Below are 21,988 nucleotides of genomic sequence, written 5' to 3'. Positions count from 1 at the left end.
TCATTCTCTCGGGAGAAGGAGCAGGGAAACGGGAGGAGGGAAATTTGCCTATTAGTCTGAAGGCCTTGAGGCTTCTTGCCTTCAGGGGTGAGCTTTCTGGGCGGGGCTAATGGCTAGTTCCCAAGGGTGGTTAGCATAGAGGGGTATAGTTCCTCCTCTCACCGTCCTCTGCTGGCCCCAGGGTACCCCTGTGTCGGTACTCACCACGTTTCCTTGCTTCACACAGTAGCCACTCTTAATGAGGGGAGGCCCGGTGGGAGGACGGCAGCCTGATGTGGGGATGTAGCTCTGAGACCTCCGCAGGAAGGCATGAGACCCTGGCTCACTCCCTTCCTGCCCATCTCCACCATTCTACAAAGAAACAGTGTCACTGTTAATGCCCGGTTGCTCCTCGGGGCAGCCCCAGCTCCTCCCAGTCTTCCCACCACACCTCTAGCCTTTCTGATAGTATGTCAGTCAAAGAAATAAAAGCTGGCTTTGCTCCCCATCAGGTGAGCCACTGAATGTTTTCATAAAGCAAGACCCTGGCTAGAGACCCAGAAGAGGAAGACAGACAGTGAAGAACAGAAGAGGGCACAAGCCCCCAGGGTCTGCTCTCACTCCCCACCTCACCAAGTTTTACAAGTGTTTGTTGCCTAGGTCTTAAGGAGAACTACACAGACCGCACATCCTCAAGATATCATGATGTCATGGCCTCAACTTCTACATTGGCACTGGCCACACCCACCCTGTACTGTATTTTTGTGATCACCCCCTCTCCACTAGCTTCCCCGCATCCTGTTGCTAAGTGCCTGGCACAATCGACATTTCTTTACTGCCCCCAGCCACCCCAAGCCACGGCACCTGGCTGATGGGTGTTTGGACCACTACTCCTCCAATGATCTCAGTCTTGTAGGCCACCTGCGGCTTCTTGTCTAGGGTTGGAGGAGCTGTGAGGCTTCTGAGAACTTCAGTGGCCAAGGGTAGGGTCCCAGCCTTGGGTACCTGGGGAGAACAGTGATGAGGTCAGCAAGAAATGGGGAGCTTCGAAGAAGGGCAGGACCACAAACAGGATGTGGGGGAAAGGAAAAGCTAATTTACTAAATGATGGTGAGAACACTCTCCTCTTCCCTTCCAGTTCTTCTATGGACATTCATATCCAAATGTGAGGAACTCAGCCAGTCCTTCACACACATAGATACACACACACACACAGAAAACTTACGCCATACCTATAGGATGAGCTAACCCTGATTAGAAAGCAAAGATCAAACACCAGATAGTAGAGACATGAGCTCTATCCTCTTGGCACTGAAATGCTAGTAGTTAAGAGTGAATAAAAAGTCCCCAGCAAAACAAGAGTCAGAATACTATAAATGAGCAGGACATGGTAGAATACGTACACGTATACATCCATCTATACAAACACACACACACACCTTCTGCCACCACCTCTCCAAAACAATCCAGCATTCACCCTTCTCCTATCCCTCAAGTGGCCTGCCATATAGCAGTCCTCACACCATGGCCCAACCAGTGCCAATGGAAGTGCCCAGCATCCGGCTGCCCCATCAGCCCAGGACCATGATTGTCTCAGTTTTATCCACAAGGGAAGCTCAAATCGTCAGAGCTGTACCCTTTACTCCTAGGATGCTAACTATCACTGTCCCCTCAAGCCACTCTCGTTAATGTCCTGCAAGTGACCGAGGTAGCACCCCATGCCCGCAGCTCAGAGACAGCAACACAGCAAGACCCTTCCTCCGCTAGCCTGGCCTCGCACTCCCTTGATGCAGGTTCATCAAGGTTTACCAGAATAGTAAACAGCTGCAGGGCTGCTTACATGGCTAAATTTTACCCCGCTTGGGTCCAGCGACACAAATGCTGGACAGACATAGAGATTTCATCCACTAGTACCCGTGGAAACTCTAAGGTATCTGGAAGAAAGATTTGCCCCAGCGATGGGCATTTTTATTTGAAATCATTGGAAGACCAATATTTCTGACTGCCTGTGCCGGCTACTCTTATTTGAACTTGACACAAGCTAAAGTCATCAGAGAGGAGGGAACCTCGATTAAGAAAATGCCTCCAGAAGATCCAGATGTAAAATATTTTCTTGGTGATTGATGGGGGAAGGCCCAGCCCATTGTGGATGAGACCATCCCTGGGTTAGTAGTTTTGGGTTCTATAAGAAAGCAGGCTAAGCAAGCCATGAGGAACAAACCAGGAAGCAACACCCTTTCACGGCCTCTGCATCAGCTCCTGCCTCCAGGCTCCAGCTCGATTTGAGTTCCTCTCCTGACTTCCCTCAGTGATGAACCTTGATGTGGAAGTGTAAGTCAAATGAACCCTTTCCTCCCAAGATTGCTTTTGATCACGGTGTTTCATCACAGCAATAAAAACCCTAAGACAGGGTACAGTGCAGACCTTCTAAGTTTTCAGCAAACTGTGGACAACTGGACTCTGCCTGGATGGCTGGATTGCATTTCGCTGGTTGTTCTTTCTTTCCTCAGAGAAGTTTTTGCTAAGGTCACTAAATATTTCCCCAGTTAGATGTTGGGTTCCCAGCCCCTGGCACTACTGGGAAGCAGTGGAACTTTCCAGAGACGGTACAGAGTGGGAAAAGTTAGGTCATTGGGCATATGCCCTTCATGGGGATAATGGGACCCCAGCTCCTTCTTGCTTTGTTCTCTGCTTCCCAACTCCTAGGAGATGAACACTCTCCTATGTCACATGCCTCGGTAGCTTGCCTGATCACAGGCCCAGATCGACAGGAAAAAGCCCCATGATCTGCAAGAGCAAGCACCATGAGCTATACACTTCACCTCTCCTTAGCACCAGATCATCTCAAGCATGTTGTCAGCATGCTGGGAAACTAACACATTTCCCCCCCATCCCCCCGCCCTCCTTCCCTCTAACGCTTCTCTGTTGCATTTTTTTAGGACATTTCCAAGGACTAGGAAATAATTTCTTCATTAGCCAAGACAAGAGTACTTAATACAGCCCATGAACAAGCTTCAAAGTTAGCAAAGCTTTTAAGTGGAAGACTTGTTCAGATCCAACAAAGAATATCCCCCAAACTAGAAAAAACAAACAAACAGATCAAAGTTCCTTCTCATATGCTGTCCCTGTTCCTCGACTTCCCATAGTCAGCAACCCTTCTCCAGCACAGCACTGAGTCAGCATCCCATAATTACCCAGAACATGACTGATAGGAGCCCCTCCCAGGAAGCACAAAGGGGATGGGACATTCCATAAACTTCCCCTTGAACTTGATGCAAACTCACACACTCAAGTTAACCTGTAGTTGTCAGCCAATGGGCAAGAGGAGGTTAGAGAGAGCCGAGAGAGCCGGGTCTGCCGAGTCTCGGGGGGCAAGTCCCTGCTGCCTTCTAAGTCCTGTCCCTACCCCACTGAGACCAAACACTGGGACACGCCACTTTCACTGCCAGAAAGAACAAAAAGCATACATACAGTGATCTTGCTGGCTTGGTTCAAAGCTTCAACCCAGTCCTTCAGATCTTTCTGGTCATTGGCTTGAAGAAAGTATCTCTGAGACAGGGCATTGATAACTGTAAGAGTAATGGGGAAGGAGAGAAAGAGTTTCAGGTCAGAATTCATGAACCACAGAGCCCAAGAAGTTAGGGTGTCTGAGGTGGCAAGGGCCATTCAGCAGATCCAGAAACTGCCCACCATGTTTTCAGAGACTGCCAATCACAGAAACTCATCTTTAAAGTTCATCTCCCATCAGCCACCAGAACGACACTGGCATGAAGAGTAGCCTCCTTGTGTTGTTGGTAGCCACAGGCTACTCGTCTGCCTCCAGTAAGACACTCATGAACCACTGCACATCCATGATGCAGGCTACAGGCCTGCTGGCAGGCTAAGCTGGGAGTCTAGTGCTTGCTTCTGCTAGCACATTGTCTATGCCTGGGAAACGGAAGAAGGCTTGCTGGAGACCGGGTCTGTGAGCTTGGCCTCGTTTTCAACTGTTCTTCCCTCTGAGCATTTCCTTAGTCAACAGCTTAACTCTGAGTTTATTATTATTATTATTATTATTATTATTAATGTGTTATTAGATAGCATATTATAAAATCTAAGAATGATTTCTGAACTTAGCAGTGATATTTGGAAGAAACAGGAGAAAGAGAGCACCAATGTGGAGTCAGGAGAAGGGCGTTACTTCGTCCCTCTAGCATAAGCATGAAGTCAAGAAGCCATTGCAGAGGAGACAAAGGATCCCCTGCATATAACAAATCACTCATACAGCAAATATTGTTGAGTACCCACTACATGCCTGCAACCCGTTCTATGTGCTGAGAACATCAGTGACAGAGCAAGATGGGGCTTCACTCCCCTGAAGCTTATGTCCAGAGCCTCCCTGGACACAGAAATGCCTCAGCTCTGCTCACAGCGAAGGGCTAGTTAACAATTCAGCAACTGAGTCACTGAACTCACTGAAGGTAGAGAAACCTGAGGCACTGATGATGGCTCTGCTTCCTGTGCCACTAACGCCCCTCCCCCAGCTGCCTGCCACTCATCTGGCAACCTTGAGACCCTCAACATTCCTTCCTTCTCACTCTTTCCTCCTCTTCTCCCCTCTCTCAGATCTCCTCATTTCCTACAGCACCACTCAGCTCTATAGCAGAGGCTTCCCGGAAATTTCCATGAGATGTTTTCTCTCCACCTTGTGGCATCACAAATAGCGAAACACAACTGATAGCTTCGTGGGTAATCCCAGCACTGTGGAGTCTGGGTGCCGCAGAAACGAAGTTCCAGGCCAGCTTGGGCATGAAGCAGGGGGTGGAGGTGGGGCGGGAGGCAGACAGTGAGCAGAGGCCAGCCTAGCTAAAACGTGGCTGGCCCCTGTGTGCCTGGCCACAGTTATTAATAATTTTGCAGCGGTATTACTTGGCATCCAGAACATTACTATTATCTAAGCCGCTCCTACACCCAGGATACAGTTCCCATGGTACCACAGGGCTCTCTTCCATGGAAAAGAAGTTGTCACACATCTGTGGAGAAAACCCACCGTGGCTCAATACTTACCAAAGCAGAATGGAGTTTTCGGTTTCTGCTTTGGGGTAGCTATGCTCACCTATATCAAATAAAGACAAAAGAGACATGAATGGGTTTCCAACAGTATGAAAAAAAAATGTTGACTTTGAAAATATTCACAAGTAAAAAGAGAACATCAAGGGTACATTTGGAAGACCAAGAACTGGGAGTTTTAACCTCAATCCTTCAAGAAACTGGCTTTATCAGTCCTACTTCTTAAAACACTGGTTCGCCCTTCCTAATGCTGAGGCCCTTGAATACTGTTCCTCATGTTGTGGTAACCCCCCCTCGGCCATAAAACTATTCCATTGCTACTTCATAACTGTAATTTTGCTACTGTTATGAATTGTAATGTAAATATCTGATGTCCGAAATGTTGAGTACCAGGGACCGTGACTGCCTTCCAAACTCATCATACCCCTTCCATGACAGAATCTCTACCGCCCACATAACTGCTATCTTGATGCCTGGATTAAGTTTTGTCTCTGCAAAAACACTTTAAAAGCCACCGGGTCGGGACAAGAATCTCTCTCTGAGCCAAAAGATCTAGCAGAGCCCCATTCATCCCAGCAGGCCTCTGCTGTGCTTTCAAAAGCTAATCCCCTTTCCCTAAACAGTCTCCCAACTGAAAGTGGTATTTCTTCAGCCATACAAACTCAGGTCAAAGCAGAAAAGGGGGTGGGAGCATGGCAAGCATTTAGAAATACTGTCCAAAGGCCTGGTTATCTATGCTGGCCATGAACACAGGCAACAACTCTCCAACAACCCAGAGAGTTGCTGCCAGATAAGTATGTTCACCTGGGCATATTCGAGAGCAGGGCCTGGGGAGATGGGAACACTGGTGTGCTTGATCTAGCTTTTGCAATCACTCCTGTTGCATGGGTATTGCTGTGTATCTGCACAGGGGCCCACATCACTCGGGCTCACGTTCCATCACAGCCTACAAGGTTTGATGGTGATCCTACATGCTGGTCCAGCCACACTGGAGCACTCCACACATCTTCCTGGTGAGGCAGCACCTACCGTGGATCCTATCCACAGAGAGCCACCATCCTGCCCTGGACACTGTTCTGAGTCCCCTTTCTAGCTGTCCTAGGTCTTCTTGGTCTCCACTCACGACTCTGGGACTTGGAATTAGAAGCAGGAATCAAGTCTTGAGGAGAAAGTGATGTCTCCTTGTGGCTCGCATCTGCTAAAAATCTCACGTTGCCTGCCACACCGGTCTCTAGGCTATTGCTGCTCTTGACCCTAAAGACTTCCTAGAGACCTGCCTTGCTTCCTTAGCCAAAATTAACATTGCTCCAAAGGCTCAACCAGGAGCTGAGGTATCACCCTCTAAAATATCAAGAGAACCGATAGCAGAGGCTGGCGTTGGAGTCAGACTCAGATCACAAGCGTGTGACCTCCGTGACACGGTCTGTCAAGAGAAGAGTCAAAGTCGTGCCCCCATGGAGTTAACATGAACATCGAATGTGTCAGTACAAGCAAGGGGCTTGGCTGCACTACCATATAGACTCTGCTCATCAAAGAGGGACTGTTATTCCGGGCAAGGCAGCATACATCTGTCATCCCAGCACTCACGAGGCTGAGACAAAAAGATCTTGGCTTTCAGGCCAGCCTAGGCTACATAGAAAGTTTCAGGCTAGCCTGGGCTACATGAGTTGACTCCCATCTTAAAAAATATTCATACACCAATGCATGCACACACACAATAATAATAATAACAGCGATAAGAATAATAATTTAAAAATAGGGCCTGAAAAAACTGCTTAGCTTCCGACATTTAAAAAAAAAAAGCATGGCATTTCCAATGTCAATAATTAAATGTCTCCATAACATTGCATCATCCTCAATGGCAAGTATTTTAAGCATACGAGAAGTCACATGACTCCTGTTTCTGAAGGCGCAAGGATAAAGGACTGCTCCTGTCAATGAGCTTCCTCCTAGCAGAATGCCAAGGCCTCACAGGGCACCAGCAGGGACAGAATGTGCCCATGTGTGTAGGTCAACCCGGTGCTGATGAGGGAACCCTGAGGTGGAGGCCCTGTGGCCTATGAAAGTCCTGAAGAACACAAAGGGGAGCCCACAGATCTGAGCTCAGGACTGCATATTTCACAGGTAGTCCTGTTCCTGAGCCACCTCATTTTCCTGAGGTGTAGCCCAAGCCACTCCCTTCCTGGTTGTGGCCTTCAGTGTCTGTGTTCCCCAGGCAGCCTCCTGCCATTTGCCTGTGCTGTGCCAGGTTCCTGCCTTAACCCCCGGTGGCACAGACTTGTGTTCTGTCCCCTCAGCTCCCTTCTCGTCTGGCTGGCAATTTAGGTGGCATGGAAAAGCTTGTCCTAGAGATCTATTTACCACCGACTGGACAGAGCGCCACGGGCTGACCCTTTCACCCTACATGGATTACCAATGAGCCTGCTCCTGGCGCTGATTAGTCAGCCTGGGAAAATGCTGCCCATGCAGTTACCGTGAGACCCGAAGCTTCCAAAGGCAATACATGGCTTTCTGCTTGTTCTTCTCTGTGGATGCACTTGAGAGGAAGGCTGCATGCACGCACGTTCACAGCGTGCCTCAGGCCCATGGCTTAGCATGAAAGTATTGTTGGGTAAAGTAACTCATTGACAGACTTGTGGGATTGGTCCCCATTCTGTTGTGAGTGGCCATGGGAGCCTCCCCAGACCAGCTTAGTAAGGACAGTACCTCTCTTCTCACAGAACAGGAAGCGGATTTGCCCATCTGTGGCTGTGTCCACAGAGAAGGGCTGCTTGGAACTCTGGCTTCAGCCTCTCTCCCTGACAGCCTGCCCCCCGAAGTCTGAATGGCCCCAATCCACCTGCCACCTGTTGGCGACTGTGCCAGGCGGTGGCAGCCATCTTCAAACACAGGAAGAGAAGAACAGAGGACCTGCAGGAAGCAGTGTGGCCACAGGTGGGTGAGGCCATGCAACAGTCTGACTCAGGCGAGAGCACCCAGCCAGGCACAAACATCTCCACACCACACGGTGGCCGCAACTGAGTCACTGCCCAACAGTGGTTTACTGCCAGGTCCCGAGCACGCCAACGGCCAGAGCAGGTTGGGATGTGGAGGAAAGAGTACCCCTGGGGCCCCCCACGGAGTGATGCAAAACAGCTGCCTGGACGCTGGACGGTCCCAGGAGCTTTCGCTTATCAGATCAAAGAGAGACCTCAGAGGGACGCTGTGAGGGCCAGCCACACCCTGTCTGCCATTGACAGGAAGTGGAACTGGGGCCCCTCCGACGAAAGGGACCAGAGCAGAACGAAGCCTTGGAGAACTCAAGCGTTGCTCCGGCGGTGTCTGGGGAGCCTTGTCCCTCAAGGGGGCACTAAGAGCAGTTAAGCAAGAAGTCACTGACAAAGTCAGAGGACTTTCAAGTTGTTACGTACGTAGGCACGTTTATCAGGAATATGAATAATACTCTTCTCTTAACTCTCTAGTACCGTGCCCTTCCTAACTCTGTGACCTTTTAATACTGTGGTGACCCCCAACCATAAAATTATTTTTGTTACTACTTCATAACTAATTTTGCTACCATTATGAATCATAATGTAAATATATGTGTTTTCCGTTGGTCTTAAGCAACCCCTGTGGAAGGGTCATTTGACCTCCCACAAAGGGGTCGTGACCCACAGATTGAGAAGCACTGCTCTACGGATCCACACACGAATAGTTAATAATCCACATTTTAGGAAGGCCTGTCATCTATCAGAAGCCCTGACAAAAGTCCAGCCTGAGCAGTACTGGGGCTGGCATTGTGATATCTGCAACGGGAGAGAAGGGTTACAATGCAGAAGTAGCATCATGGGCCAAAGACTGGTTCCATCTCTAGATTGCCTCTCTGGAGGACAGGACACCCCCAACTGCCCCCACCCCATTCCTCCAACTACCTCCACCCCCGCATGCCAGCACCCAGCAGCACCAGGACCTGGGTGTGTGTTCTGGCAAGCGAATCAGCTGGAGCTAAGGCACTCAGCGATCTGTAGCCTAACCCAGTGGCCATTGTGGGTTTTTCAAAGCCCCCCAGCATGCTTGGCTGTCTCAGGAAGGGCGAAAAGTCAGGTCACCCCTTCTAAAGGAGACAGCCAACACAGGCGAGAACACAGAAAGCCTCCTCCGGGCTGTGCTCATAAATCATGATTCAGCAGGAGATTATATCCACTCTTCCCTGGCCAAGAAAAGAAAGAACTCTTCCCAAACCCTCACCCAGGAGAGATGGTTTCAGTGTTCATTTTTGACAGGGTTTTCTGCTCCCCCCTCTCAATTCTCTTTCTGGAGAAATGACCTAATGTGCTCACAGCAGATGAGAAGAAAGGGCCCCTGGGGGAAGGGGGAGGGAAGAGGGAGGGAGGGAGGGAGGGATGTGCTGCCCTGGCCGGGGGAGGCCGCCACATTTCTTATCAAAAGGCGTGCACAAATTGCCTGCAGCTGTGCTAGGGAAGCTGCACTTTAACAACGCCTCGTCCCCTGAGGCCATTGTCTCCTCTCTAATCAGCTCAGCCACTGCCCGGCATCTTCTGCCTCACTAAGATGTTTCTGCCAGGTTCTGTCTGCAGCTGCCAGGCACGGGACAAGCCTGCCTGCCGGTTCAGCAGAAGATGGCCACTCCTCTCAGGAATCTCTGGGTCCATCTCTGTTTAAGCATCTCCCTTGGGAGCTTCCCACGAGCTCCTTAAATCTGTTACCAGCTGGAGCTGGGAGCTGCTTAGCTCAACCCCCAATCCCTAAGTCCTCAAAGTCCCTAGGGCAGGAGAAACCAGGGAAGAAAGCAGCAGCCCCTCTGAGAACTCGAGTGGGGGACGGGACTTCGGCAGCTTTGGAGCTGGCTGGATGCCACCTCCTGCTTTCAGGAGAGAATCTAATTCCCCCAGCTTCCTTCCTTCTTTCTTTCTTTCTTTCTTTCTTTCTTTCTTTCTTTCTTTCTTTCTTTCTTTCTTTCTTTCTTTCTTTCTTTTAAATCAGGGCCACATCATGGGTCAGCGGCAGTGGCTGCCCCAGGGAGGAGCTGCAGGCAGCTGAATTCACTAGTTCTTTGTGGGCACCATGAACTGGCCCTACCCCAGTCTCAGAGGCCAACGGGTGTTGTTCTTACCCCTAAGGGCATGTTGGATGAAGGCACAGACTACCAGCTGCCTGCCGTACTCTCCAGAAGGTACCCAGATGCTGAAAGTGGTCCTGGCATATCTTAGGGCCTTCTGGGAAGTGTGTGTGTGTGTGGGGGGGGGTTCTCAACCCTCCCTCCACAAGCATTCTGTCTGGAGAATTGGTAAAATTCCAGGGGGCCTGAGCTATTTCCAATTCCCTGCTCACTAACTGCACACTTGGGGGGAATCTTTTACAGGATCAAGGTCATTGTCCTGCTGTCCTTTTGTCCCAGTTACAAAAAAGGTGACACCCTACATAGTGCTTTATTTTGTATGTGAAATGCCTCCAAAAGGCCAGTGGTAACACCTTAAACTTTTAGGAGGTGGGGCACAGGGAAGGTCCTTAAGTGATTAGGGACACCCTCAAGAGAGATGATAGGTGCCCAGTCCCTCTATAATTTGCTTCCTAGCCATGAGGTCAGAAGTAGGGCCCCATTCTGCCATAAGGTACTGCCTCACATGAACCCCACAATCATGACTAAGACCTCAAACACAGCGGCCCAAAGTAAACTCTTCTCTTTATAGATCATGTTAAATATTCCTATAGGTCTGGAGAGATGACAAACAGGCACATCCAAAGAGCGGGTCACCCTCCCCACAGCCAGCCACTGTGGAAGTCAGCAATGCCCGGGAAAGAGAAACATGGTAACAGACATGAACGCCCCCAAAGGCCCACACCTCCAGGACGTGGAACTCCTCTCTCGCTTAGACTCCAGCACACCAAACCAACCTTACCTTCGAGATGTAAGTCAGCTGCAGAGATCCAACAGCTCCTGCCCCAACTGCCAGGTTCTGAAAGACAAAGGTGTTTTCTTAAGATGTGAGGGCCCCAAAGCAGCAGTAAAAGACAGACCAGTGTCTAGTTCAGTCTGTGCCACTCAGCCTCTGGTTAGGCACTGTTCCCACCTGCAAGGCACTGGCGACAATCCCTGGATAACAGGTTTTCTGGAGGAAAACGGTAGCATTAACAGTGCCCCTATCCCATGCAAGTTAATCTGGGACAAGGTTAGACGGTGAGCTTTGCCATGTGACTGCGAAGTCTCTTAACTAGCCTCAGGTCCCCTGCTGTAAAAACAGAGGCAATCTCTTATGGGGCTCCTAACGGCAGGAACAAGGGCTGTCTCTGACTCTTTTACTGGCTTTTGGGACCCGACTTTTCATACTGGGTCACCTTGCCCAGCCTTAACACATGGGGAGGCTCAATCTTACTGTGTGTTTTATTGGTACTCATAGGAAACCTGCCCTTTTCTGGATGGAGATGGAAGAGAAGGGGACAGGGGGTGGGAGAATAGGGAATGGGGGAGAGGGACTGGGAGGGGAGGATGTGGTGGGGGAAGAGGCTGCAGCTGGGATGTAAAATAAATAGGTGAATTTTTAAAAATTTAAAAATAATAATAAAATTTTAGAAAATAAAAATAAAAGTAGATTGATTTGGATTTCTTTTTTTAAAAAGGCAATCTGAGTTGCCTTTATCCAAACCAAAATGCTCAAGATTTCAGAGTTTCTTTTTTTTTTTTTTTCTAATTTTCCTTTTTTGGGAGGTGATAGTGTCCTCTTGCCTCCACTTCCTGGAGGATGAGATTAATAGGTATATGTCACCACATCCCAGTGCTTTAAAAACATATTTACACCCGGCGGTGGTGGTACATGCCTTAAATCCCAGCACTCGGGAGGCAGAGGCAGATGGATCTCTGTGAGTTTGAAGCCAGCCTGGTCTCCAGGGTGAGTTCCAGGACAGTCAGGACTGTTACATAGAAAAACCCTATCTTGAAAAAACAAACAACAAACAAACAAAATTTATATTAAAACATGAGAAGTCCTGAGAACTGGACCCAAGTCTAAGCACAAAATTCTATTTATGGTTCATATACCCATTACACAGATTTCCTGAAGGCTATAACTTTGTACAAGGGTTTAGGTGCCTTGTGTTTTGATGGCGGCATGCCACCCGAGGTTAGGTATAGAATTTCTACTTGTTACCACACTGACATTCAGAAACTTGCAATCTGGGATCATTTCAGATTTCCAAATTTTTAGATTCGGAACGTTCCCCCTCTAGCCCCGCCCTTGTAACACAGCAATGAGGGAGGTCAACACAGGGAGAGTTTCAGTGTAGGACTTCCTGGTACACAGGGATGCCCTGCAAGTGTGGCCTACAGCTTCTTTTCTGAATGATTGTTCCATCTTATTCATATATTTTCAACATTCATTTCATAACATATAGCATACAAATCATATGATACAAATTTTTTTTAACATGGCTGTGAGTTTATTTACTTACGATAATACATGCCAAATGAAACTGATGTCTGAACACAAAACATGAAAACCACTATGGAAACACACTACAAATGCGTGCACAGCAGCCTAGCTTCCGTCCCAGGACTGCAACGCACAATGCGGAAACAAATGAAAAACAAAAACAAAGCAAGGTGCAAAAAAGAAACAACACCAGGGAGCTCCAAATACTGGGTCAGCAATGTTCTACCGTGACCGACCCTTCCTGGCTCCCTGATTTCTGTTGACCAATATTAAAAATCATACCAGTTGAGTTGCCGATAGATAAGACTGAATGAAAATCCTTTCCCTTTTAACCTGAGTCTGAGACCCCACCCCACCCCCATAGTTAGAGAGTCCATTGAGAAGCCACACCCACAACCTGAACCTGCAGCTCCAATGAACACCTTTATCCTCCAGGAAGACAACAGAAACCCTCACTAAATGGGGCTATCTCAAAGCAATGAAAGGAACAAAATTCTGGATAAGAAAAGTTGGTAAATTTACCTAAGGATTAACAGTGAAATGGTCCACATTCTAGAAAACTGCCTTAAGAAATGTATTGGCTGGAGAGATGGCTCAGAGGTTAAGACCATTGCTTCTCTTACAGAGGACTTAGTTCAATCCCTGGCACCTACATGGTGGCTCACAACTGCCTATAACTCCAGTTCCAGGGGATCCAATGGCCTCATATGGCTTCACAGGCACTAAATACATATACTGCACAGATACACATGCAGACAAAACACCACATACATAAAATAAAATAAAAATACATTTTTAATGAAAAGAAATTAAAAAAAAGAATTGTCTAAATTAATACATATCTCTGAAGTAAATTCAGTGTCGAATTTCCTGTTCATAAGAAAATGGATAGGGGCCCAGCGGTGGTAGTGTATATCTTTAATTTTAGCACTTGGGAAGCTGAGGCAGGCAGATCTCTGTGAGTTTGAGGCCAGCCTGGTCTACAGAGAAAGTTCTAGGACAGTCAGGGGTACACAAAGAAACCCTATCTTGAAAAAAGAAAAAGAAAAAGAAAGAAAGACAAAACGGAAGATGGACAGGAATAACACAGCCATTTAAGAGAACTCTAAACCTCAGTGAAAAGACCTTAAAAAAAAAAAAAAAAGACCCATTGCCACCTTTTACAGATGAAACATTGAGTCAGAAGAATTCCTTTGTGGGGGGAGAAGATAGGTCAGTGATTGAGCACTTTCCAAGCGCGTCTGAAGCCTTGGGTATCACCCCAAGTTCTGTAAAAGATAAGCAAGTGAAAGCTGTCCTGGGGTGCTCAGGTTAGCATCCCCTTTATTTATGCATTGTTAAACTTCATAATGGTGTTTAAATCGTTTTTAAAGGAAATCTTCTTTGTGATAAGAAAGATAGGCTCTGCTATTCCCAAATCAAAATCCAAAGCCACCACTGTCCAAGAGTAAGGAGAGATGGCCTCTAGGGCTCTGAACTACTCTGGGCAGAGACTCAGCTCTGCTGGACGGCAGAAGCAAGCTTGAGTCTCCACAGCCTCACTGGGGCCAAGAGCTCCAGGCACACGTGGAGCCAAAGGCTCCCAGGTCTCCTAGAAGCCACCACATCCTAACTGGAGTATTAACACTCTGACTGCAGACAAGACTGTCCCTATAAAATAGGGATGATAAACCTTGCCAGGCGGTGGCCGGGAGAATTATATGAAAATAGGGTGAACATTGCACAGGGCGGCCATGGGCCCCTCAACCAAGCTAATTACAAGATACAAACACCAGGATCTGGGCTACTCTTAAATAACTGTTCTCCTCACCCCAAACCACATCTCCAAGCCTCTGGAGCCCCATCCTGAATCCTGAGTGAAGTGGGTTGGGGGAACAGCTTGGCCTCTAAGCCACACGTAATGACAGGGGTAGATCAGATTTCGAGGATGTCAGCTCTCTGCTCCGGCCTCTCAGGCCTCCTCCTCACCGAGATGTGCTGCCCAGTTACCCTGGGGGTGAGGGTGGGGGAGGCACAGATAAATGCTCTCTCCACCCCAAGGAGCCAGGAAAGCATGACAAATGTCTAGAAAACTGTTTGCACCTCCTCCTACCCACCCAGGGGGGAAAACATCCCTAGGATTCCTGAGACAACTCCATCCAAAGTGAGACTCAGTGTCCACTCCAATTAACTGGATCTAGAAGCTTAATGGCAACAACTCGCTGTCATGGTGGCACCCAGACTGTCCCAGACAGACTTCCTGATCAAGCGAGGTTGCACAAAAAGACCTGAGCAGCCAGGAACTTGGGCAAAAAGTCCAGGAATCATCAGGAGCTTGAGTGTGGGGAGCACCCTGGAAAGATAAATTCAGGGCCCTCCTGAAGCCTTCACTGACACCAGTCAGCTACAAGTTCTTGTCTCTCAACTCCACAGATGGATCCTGGACTTCAGCGTAGACTCAAACCCCTGGAGAACCCACCAGAGAAAGTTCTGGCTCGGGCATCACCCTCAAAATGCAGAGTCTAAAGCAAGTGGGATGGGTTAGAAGGCACACATTTCAAACATTGCCAGTGACCCCTACATGGACCCAAGTTTAAGAGCAGCTGATCAATGGGATGAGACATAGCTGTGTTGTTATTTTCCCCTGAGTCTAGTCTACTACACTAACTACACTCTAAGCTTACCAAGGACATGACTGGGAACATCGAGATGAAGGCGTCTTGTAACTCTGGGTATCTGTAATCCCAGCATGCAGGAGGTGAGGCAGAGGCAGGATGACACCATCCCATCTGAACAAATGGGGCTCCCACACAGGAAGGTTTGTAAAATGCACTTTGTTATTATTTGGCTAGGGATTGAACCCAGTTCCTTCATGAATGTCTGGCACACACTTCAGCCCTGAAATATATAGCCACTCCCTCATTTTTTTTCTTTTTTTTTTTTCCACTCCCTCACTTTTCAATGGAGGAGTTAAACTTCTAGAAGGCAGGTATATGTGAAATCACTTGGGGTGGTTTTTTTTTTTAACTGACACATAATAATCCTATATCTTGAGGTACAGAAAGACCATTCAAGACATTTATACAATTATAATGATCAGATCAAGATGTCTATTTGTAGCAGTTTGAATGGCAATGTCGGCCATAGACTCATATGTTTGAATGCTCAGTCCCCAGTTGGTGCAACTCTCTGGGGAAGATTCAACCAGATTGGCCTGGTTGGAGGTGTGTCACTGGGGGGGGGGGGGGTTCGAAGTCTCACACTAGCCTCAGTGTTCTCTCTACGCCTCCACTTTCAGATCAAGATTTTGTGAGCTCTCTGTTGTTCCTGTTGCCAAGCCTTTGATCCTCCATCATGACTCTCTACCCCTCTGAAACCAGAATCCAATCAAACGCTTTCTTTTCTTAGTTGCCTTGGTCACTTGTCACAGTGACTGAAAAGTAAGCCACTGCCATATCTGTCCCTTTGCACATTTTTCATTCCCCTGTGATGCAAACATCCAAAATTCTCCCTACCAGTTGTTTTGAAATATGCAACTAGTTTCCATACTTGCCCTAATAGACTATAGAACTTGTCGAAGAACTTCTTTCTTTCTTTTTCTTCCTTCCTTCATTTCATAGGTCTCACTGTATCGCCCAAGCTGACTTATTAGGGGTGATTTTTTTTATTACATTTATTGTGTCTGTTTGTCTGTCTGTGTGTCCATGTGCATACAGCCATAGTGTGTGTGTTATGGCCAGAGAGCAACTTTCAGGAGCAGCAGGAGTAGCTTTTCTCATCCTTCCATGTTGGTCCCAGAGATTAAACTCAAATTGTCAGGATCAGTGGCAAATGCCTTTACCCATTGAAACATCTAGCCCTAATGGGGCAATTTTTAAGCCAACAAATACCATGGTTTCTTCCCACACTTTTGAGTGATCTAGAAGAGGATCCAGACACACCTGTGTGTCCTCAGTGCTCCTGGGGTCTCCAGTGTGTTGCTAGGCTGGAGGCCCTTGTGCTGGGAAAACCAGCGACTGGTACAGAGTAGACAATGGGGAAATGAAAGGCCGCATCTAGCGAGCAGCCTTTTGAGAGAAATAACAGGACCACAGAGCCAGAAGTCCTCGGGGAAGAGCGGTGGGTGGGGAAAGGAAACCCCAACACTGCACCCTGTGTGAGGCCCGTAATTCAGAAGTGGCCTATACATCTCTTAGACTTGTGAATTTTCTGGAACCATGTAGGGTACAGGGCAGGTGCTGTGAACTAACAGGCGACTTTAAGAAGACCCTGAAACAGGCATCAGCGCCAGTGACACCTCCTTGCCTACCATGACCCTTTGTGTGGCTTATGCGGGGAGACAAGGAAAAAGAGAGTTTGTGACTCCAGCTGCAACCTGACACTCCGGAGAGCTCAGCATGGGAGACAAGGAAGAGTAGGCTGCGTAGTGCTTCAGAATGCTGCTGAATCCCCACAATCCTCTTTCATAGACACAGAAGCTGAGGGCCAGCAGGTGAGGCCCCTGGAGCAAGATCATACAGAAAGCAAGTCAGTCAAGAATTCAAACTCAGCCCTTCTGGGTTCCCAATCCTCCATGGTACTTTCCTTCCCGCCAGGCCAACTCCCCCATAACAATATCTAAGAGTTGATTATCAATGAAAGGTAAATATCAGAGCAGGAGAAGAAGGGTTCCGCTGAGCAAGGTCTTAGATACTTAGTTGCCCAAGCTGGGGCTAGGAAGGAACTAGTCCAACTGGCTCTTGGGTGCCAAGCTCCACAAGAGCAGGGGTTGAAGGGTGGGAAGGAAGAAGGAAGGGTGCCCAGCCAACAGCAAGGAGCCCAGAAGGCATCAGATACGGCTGCTGGCTGCCAGTAGAAGAAAAGACTAGAGGAGAACATGGGGAGCAATCGCATCATGCCTAGGGCGTGAGCTAAAACAACAGTTTTCCACACCAAAGCCAAGGCCATCCAGGCTCACAAAGAAGCACCTGTGGCAAGATGGCAAAAGAGCAAGCCACCCAGACCTGCATTCCACAGCCCTTCTGGCACGAGAGAGCAGCTAAATAAAAATGAGAGCTCTCCCAGGCATCAGCTACCCTGGGCAGGTCTTTACCTCCACCCTGTAAAGTTACTTCTATTGAAAACTTGTTGACTACCATGTGCCCATGGCCACTTCCCCCATTCTCTGGTTCCCAACACGTGTTTCATTTAACCTTGCTCTGGGAGCAGTCCATGTCATAAGATGCGGTGCTGGTTGAAGCTTCTGGTCTTGGGTCTCTAGTCTTGGCTGACTATGCACCTTAGACAGGAGGAAGTGCTTGTATGTAGTCACATGACCTTCATATCCCTTACATCCCTCTTCCAATCTGGTCCCCAGCCCGGGCTTCATAGATGCTTAGATAGAGGTGGGTCTGCAGTTGTCAGTAACCCGAATGGTTCATAAGCTCCTTCATCCCTTTCTTCAACCCAGCGTCCTCCAAGTTTGCCTCAACGCAATGGCATTTCCTCCCCATCTTCTCATTGGCCTTTCCTCCCAACTCCCACATCTCTATCAGGGGTTCTACATCCTCTCTCCAATCAACTAGATATGAAACTTTCTATTATAAATACACAAAATTTATTGTTTTTTAATACAGTTAGGTACATAAATTATCACTGAAAAGAAAATATTTGGCTTTAAACGAAGAGAAAATAGCTATGAGACACACCATTTAAAAGTTGAGCTGAAGTTGGCCGGGTGGTGGTGGCACACTCCTTTAATCCCAGTACTCAGGAGGTAGAGGCTTCGGATCTCAAGGCCAGACTGGTCTACAAGAACTAGTTCCAGCCGGGCAGTGGTGGCGCATGCCTATAATCCCAGCACTAGGGAGGCAGAAGCAGGCGGATCTCTGGGAGTTCAAGGCCAGCCTGGTCTACAAGAGCTAGTTCCGGGATGGGCACCAAAGCTACAGAGAAACCCTGTCTCAAAAAAACAAAACAAAACAAAAACAAACAAAAAAAAGAACTAGTTCCAGGATAGGCTCCAAGGCTACACTTGGAGAAACCCTGTCTCGAAAAACAAAAGTTGAGCTGAAGCAACACAGCATTATCTTCTTGTGACTTTCAGTCACGTTTATCTGTTGTTTAAGGATGGGAATGCTTGAGGGTAAATGCTTTACCCTCAGTCTCATAACAGGGATGGCTCTATTGGCTTATAACTAACACACCAAAGAATCTTCCTAACCCAGAGGAACAAAGTGACGCGGACAGCAATTACCAGATACCCATGAAACAGTTAGCAGATCACAGGCTGTTCACAGTTAACTAAGACTAATTAAGCACCCCCTACTTTCCAGGCCCCCCAACATTACAGAAGTCTCAAGCCATCCTTGAAGATGCTATACAACAAAGTTTTTCTTTTGTTTTCACTTCTTGTTTTGTTTTTATTTAACAGAAGAGAGCACTGCATCAGGCCAACAGCCTGGGCTTGCTCAGTGCCAAGAGTAACATGCCGAACAAAACTCACAGCTGGCGTCAGGAGGCTCCTACTCACACCTGTGTCCTTAACAGGGTCTTCTGGCTGTTTGTGAGGCAGGGTTTCTCTGTGTGGCCCTGGTCATCCTGGAGCTCACGCTGTAGACCAGACTGGTCTTTGCACTCACAGAGATCCTCCTGCCTCTACCTCCCGAGTGTTGGGATTAAAGGCGTGTGCCACCACCACCTGGCATAGCCTAGTCTTTGTTACCACATTTCTTAAATTTGTCTGATATAAATAGCATATTCATCTACATCAGCATGACTCCTCTTTCATAAGAGAACAATACTTCTGTCTCCCTAGGATCTAATCATTTATCTATAATCCCTTGGTTATCAATCCCAATTATATATGGGATATAACACTAAGTACTACTTGATTAATTTGAGATTTAAAAAAGGCGTAAGCAAATACTTGGTTTGGGGCTAAGCACATAAAGTTTGGTTTGCAGCTAAGTTTAACAACCTGAGCTCCATCCCTTGAACCCACATAGGGGAAAGAAAGAAGCAAATCTCACAAATTGCCTTCTGATCCCCCCCACACACACAGTGACTTGTGAATGTCATGTGTGAAACACATAACATATAAAAGCCTCCTATGGCTTCTAAAATATATAGACTTATAATTCAACTTACTATAATTTTTGACTTATAAATATAATTTTCTAGTAAGCAAGAGAAAAAACTCAGGGTAGAATATCTATCTAATATGCACAAAGCACTAGGTTCAAGTTCCCAGAACCACAAAAGAATATAATTTTATAAACTCAGAATATTAAGAAGCCCACAGGTGAATATTGTTAATGGTTAGCTATGCAAAAGCAGGCGCTGAACACTTGAGGCTTCTCCTTCACCCCTGCAGCCAGCCACCAAGCCTACCATTCTCGTCCCTCAGACATCCTGTAAGAATGGCCCTCAGTTCCCACCACACCAGACACAGCTGTGAAAGTGAAGCCTGGGCTGCGTTAGGGACCTCAAGTTGCTGGAGGTGGCAGAGCTGTGGCAGGTCTGCCAGGGAGACTTAGAGAGAGGGAGCGGAGCCAGCCCAGGAGAGAGAAGTGGGATGTGTGCAACAGAGCTGGAAAGACAGAGCACAAGGATGGAAAGAACCATCTAAGGCCTCTGACATCAGCCATACAACTATTGGGTCTGGAGCTGGTCCTGCTGGGTCTTTAATCTTGTTTTTGGTCCAGTATTTCCTCACTGTGACCATGTCCCTGAATTTTGGAATGGTAATGTATATTCCACACCTTGGTATGTTAGAAGTAGGTGTTTTGCTTTTTGATTTTACAGGGGGTTACAAAAAAGAGGTTGCCTTGAGTCTCAGAAGAGACTTTGGACTTTAAATTGTCTTGAGACTGAAAAACTATAGGGACTTTTGAAATTGAACTAAAAGCATTTTGCATATGATGTGGCTACAAGCCCATGAGGGTCAGTTAGTAGAATGTGGTAGTTTCCATGGGAATGGCCCCTATAGGTGCATATATTTGAATGCTTGGTCCCGATTGGGGGAGCTGTTTGGGAAGCATTAGGAGTGTCACCTTATTGGAGAAAGAGTGTCACTGAGGATGGGCTTTAAGGTTTCAAAAATCCACCTCTGCTCCCGTGCCCAGTTCATGTTCTCTCTCTCTCTCTCTCTCTCTCTCTCTCTCTCTCTCTCTCTCTCTCTCTCTCATCTCTCTGTTGTTGGTTCAACATTTAAAAATGCAGAGATTCCCCCAACACCGTGCCCGCCTGCCTGCTGCCATACCCCATACTCCTGGCCATAATGGTCACGAACTCTCGCCCTCTGGAACTCTGAGCCCCAATCAACATCTTCTGTAAGTTGCCTGAACGTGGTGTTTTGTCACAGCAATAGGAAAGAGCTAAGACACATGTAGACTTAATATATCAACTGCAGAAAGTCCATCTTTAAAAAAAAAAAGCCACACATACAAAAAAATTTTTAAAAGACAAAAATTGAAGAATATTGAAAAAACTTTCCCAAACCAACTACAAAAGAGGTGAAGGTTACAAGATGCCTATCCAAGTGGGGGCCGCGTGGGCAGACGGACACTAAAGAGGTCTGTCGTGTTGCTGCCCGCAGAGGGGCTGCAGCCCGAGGGACAGGGGCGGGACACAGAGATGTTGCCGCCATATCCACTTTCCTACACTAAATTTGTAACAGATATATATATATATATATATGTTGCCCAGTATCCCATGAAGTTATTCCCTGAGTCTTGGCTGAAGCTGGCAATGCAGGAAGAAGCCTTTAAAGTACGGACAGACCCCAAACCTTTGCAAAGGAGGCTTCTGACACAAAAACGTCACTCTCAAGACACTGTTGTCACCCGGCCTTTAAGGCGACAATGTAGTTATACATCATAGTGTTATAAGGTACGTATGAGCCCAATATCCATCTCGCTGTGAACATTGTGCTTTTTGTCTGGCCAGTAGAAAGGCCTGTTTTCAGTCTGGTTTGTTGGTTTGTTTGTCTGTCTCTCTGTCTGTTTTAAACAGAGCAAAGGTCTTTTACTGGGGTCCCTGATTTGCTAGAAGACCTGCAATCTTCGGGAATACCACGATGATCCACAATTCACATGATGGCCCGTGTAAAAGAAGTGTTACCAATGTAATATTTTTAGCAAGGAGAAAAAATACACTCTACTGAGTAATTCCAACTCAGACCACCATCAAATGTCATATCATTTCCACGCTTCGGTTTGCTCTTATTCATGACTGTATAATTTAGCCTTGCAATTAGCCGCGTGGGCGGGCCCTGGCAGGGCTGAACACCAGTGTGGCTGAGCAGCTGGAACCTAGGTCATCATTCAAAGGTCACTGCAGAGTAGAGGAGGCCCAATTAAGAATGTCCTCTTCTCGACTGTGATAGCGACCGACACTCAATTAAAAGTAAAACTGCCAAGGCCTGAGAACGTAGCTCAGTGGCACAGCGTTTACCAACACATGTAAAGTCCTGGGTTTGATCTCCAGCATTAACAACAGGCGTGCAAGCACGCCCACGCCCACACCCACACCTGCTAGTATTGTAACTTGAAGGAAGTTTCGACAATGTTTCA

General features: G+C 47.5%; 1 protein-coding gene across 4 annotated transcripts in view; it reads right to left on the bottom strand.

Annotated features, from left to right (window-relative positions):
• Positions 1-21,988, bottom strand: part of Plekha2 (pleckstrin homology domain containing A2) — an 82,701-nt gene that overhangs the window by 17,197 nt on the left and 43,516 nt on the right. For all 4 annotated transcript variants that reach the window (XM_057752472.1, XM_057752470.1, XM_057752471.1 and 1 more), the window contains exons 3-7: positions 10,929-10,985; positions 5,026-5,074; positions 3,451-3,548; positions 844-984; positions 205-351 (exon numbers count right to left, since the gene is read on the bottom strand). In XM_057752472.1, coding sequence (XP_057608455.1) covers positions 205-351; positions 844-984; positions 3,451-3,548; positions 5,026-5,074; positions 10,929-10,985 — 492 coding nt within the window. The remainder of the gene's footprint in view (positions 1-204; positions 352-843; positions 985-3,450; positions 3,549-5,025; positions 5,075-10,928; positions 10,986-21,988) is intronic.

This window comes from Chionomys nivalis, chromosome 20, assembly GCF_950005125.1.
Source record: "Chionomys nivalis chromosome 20, mChiNiv1.1, whole genome shotgun sequence".
In the NCBI taxonomy this organism is placed as follows: Eukaryota; Metazoa; Chordata; class Mammalia; order Rodentia; family Cricetidae; genus Chionomys; species Chionomys nivalis.
Note: the sequence above shows the minus strand (reverse complement) of the source record. Positions and strands in the feature narration are given on the sequence as shown.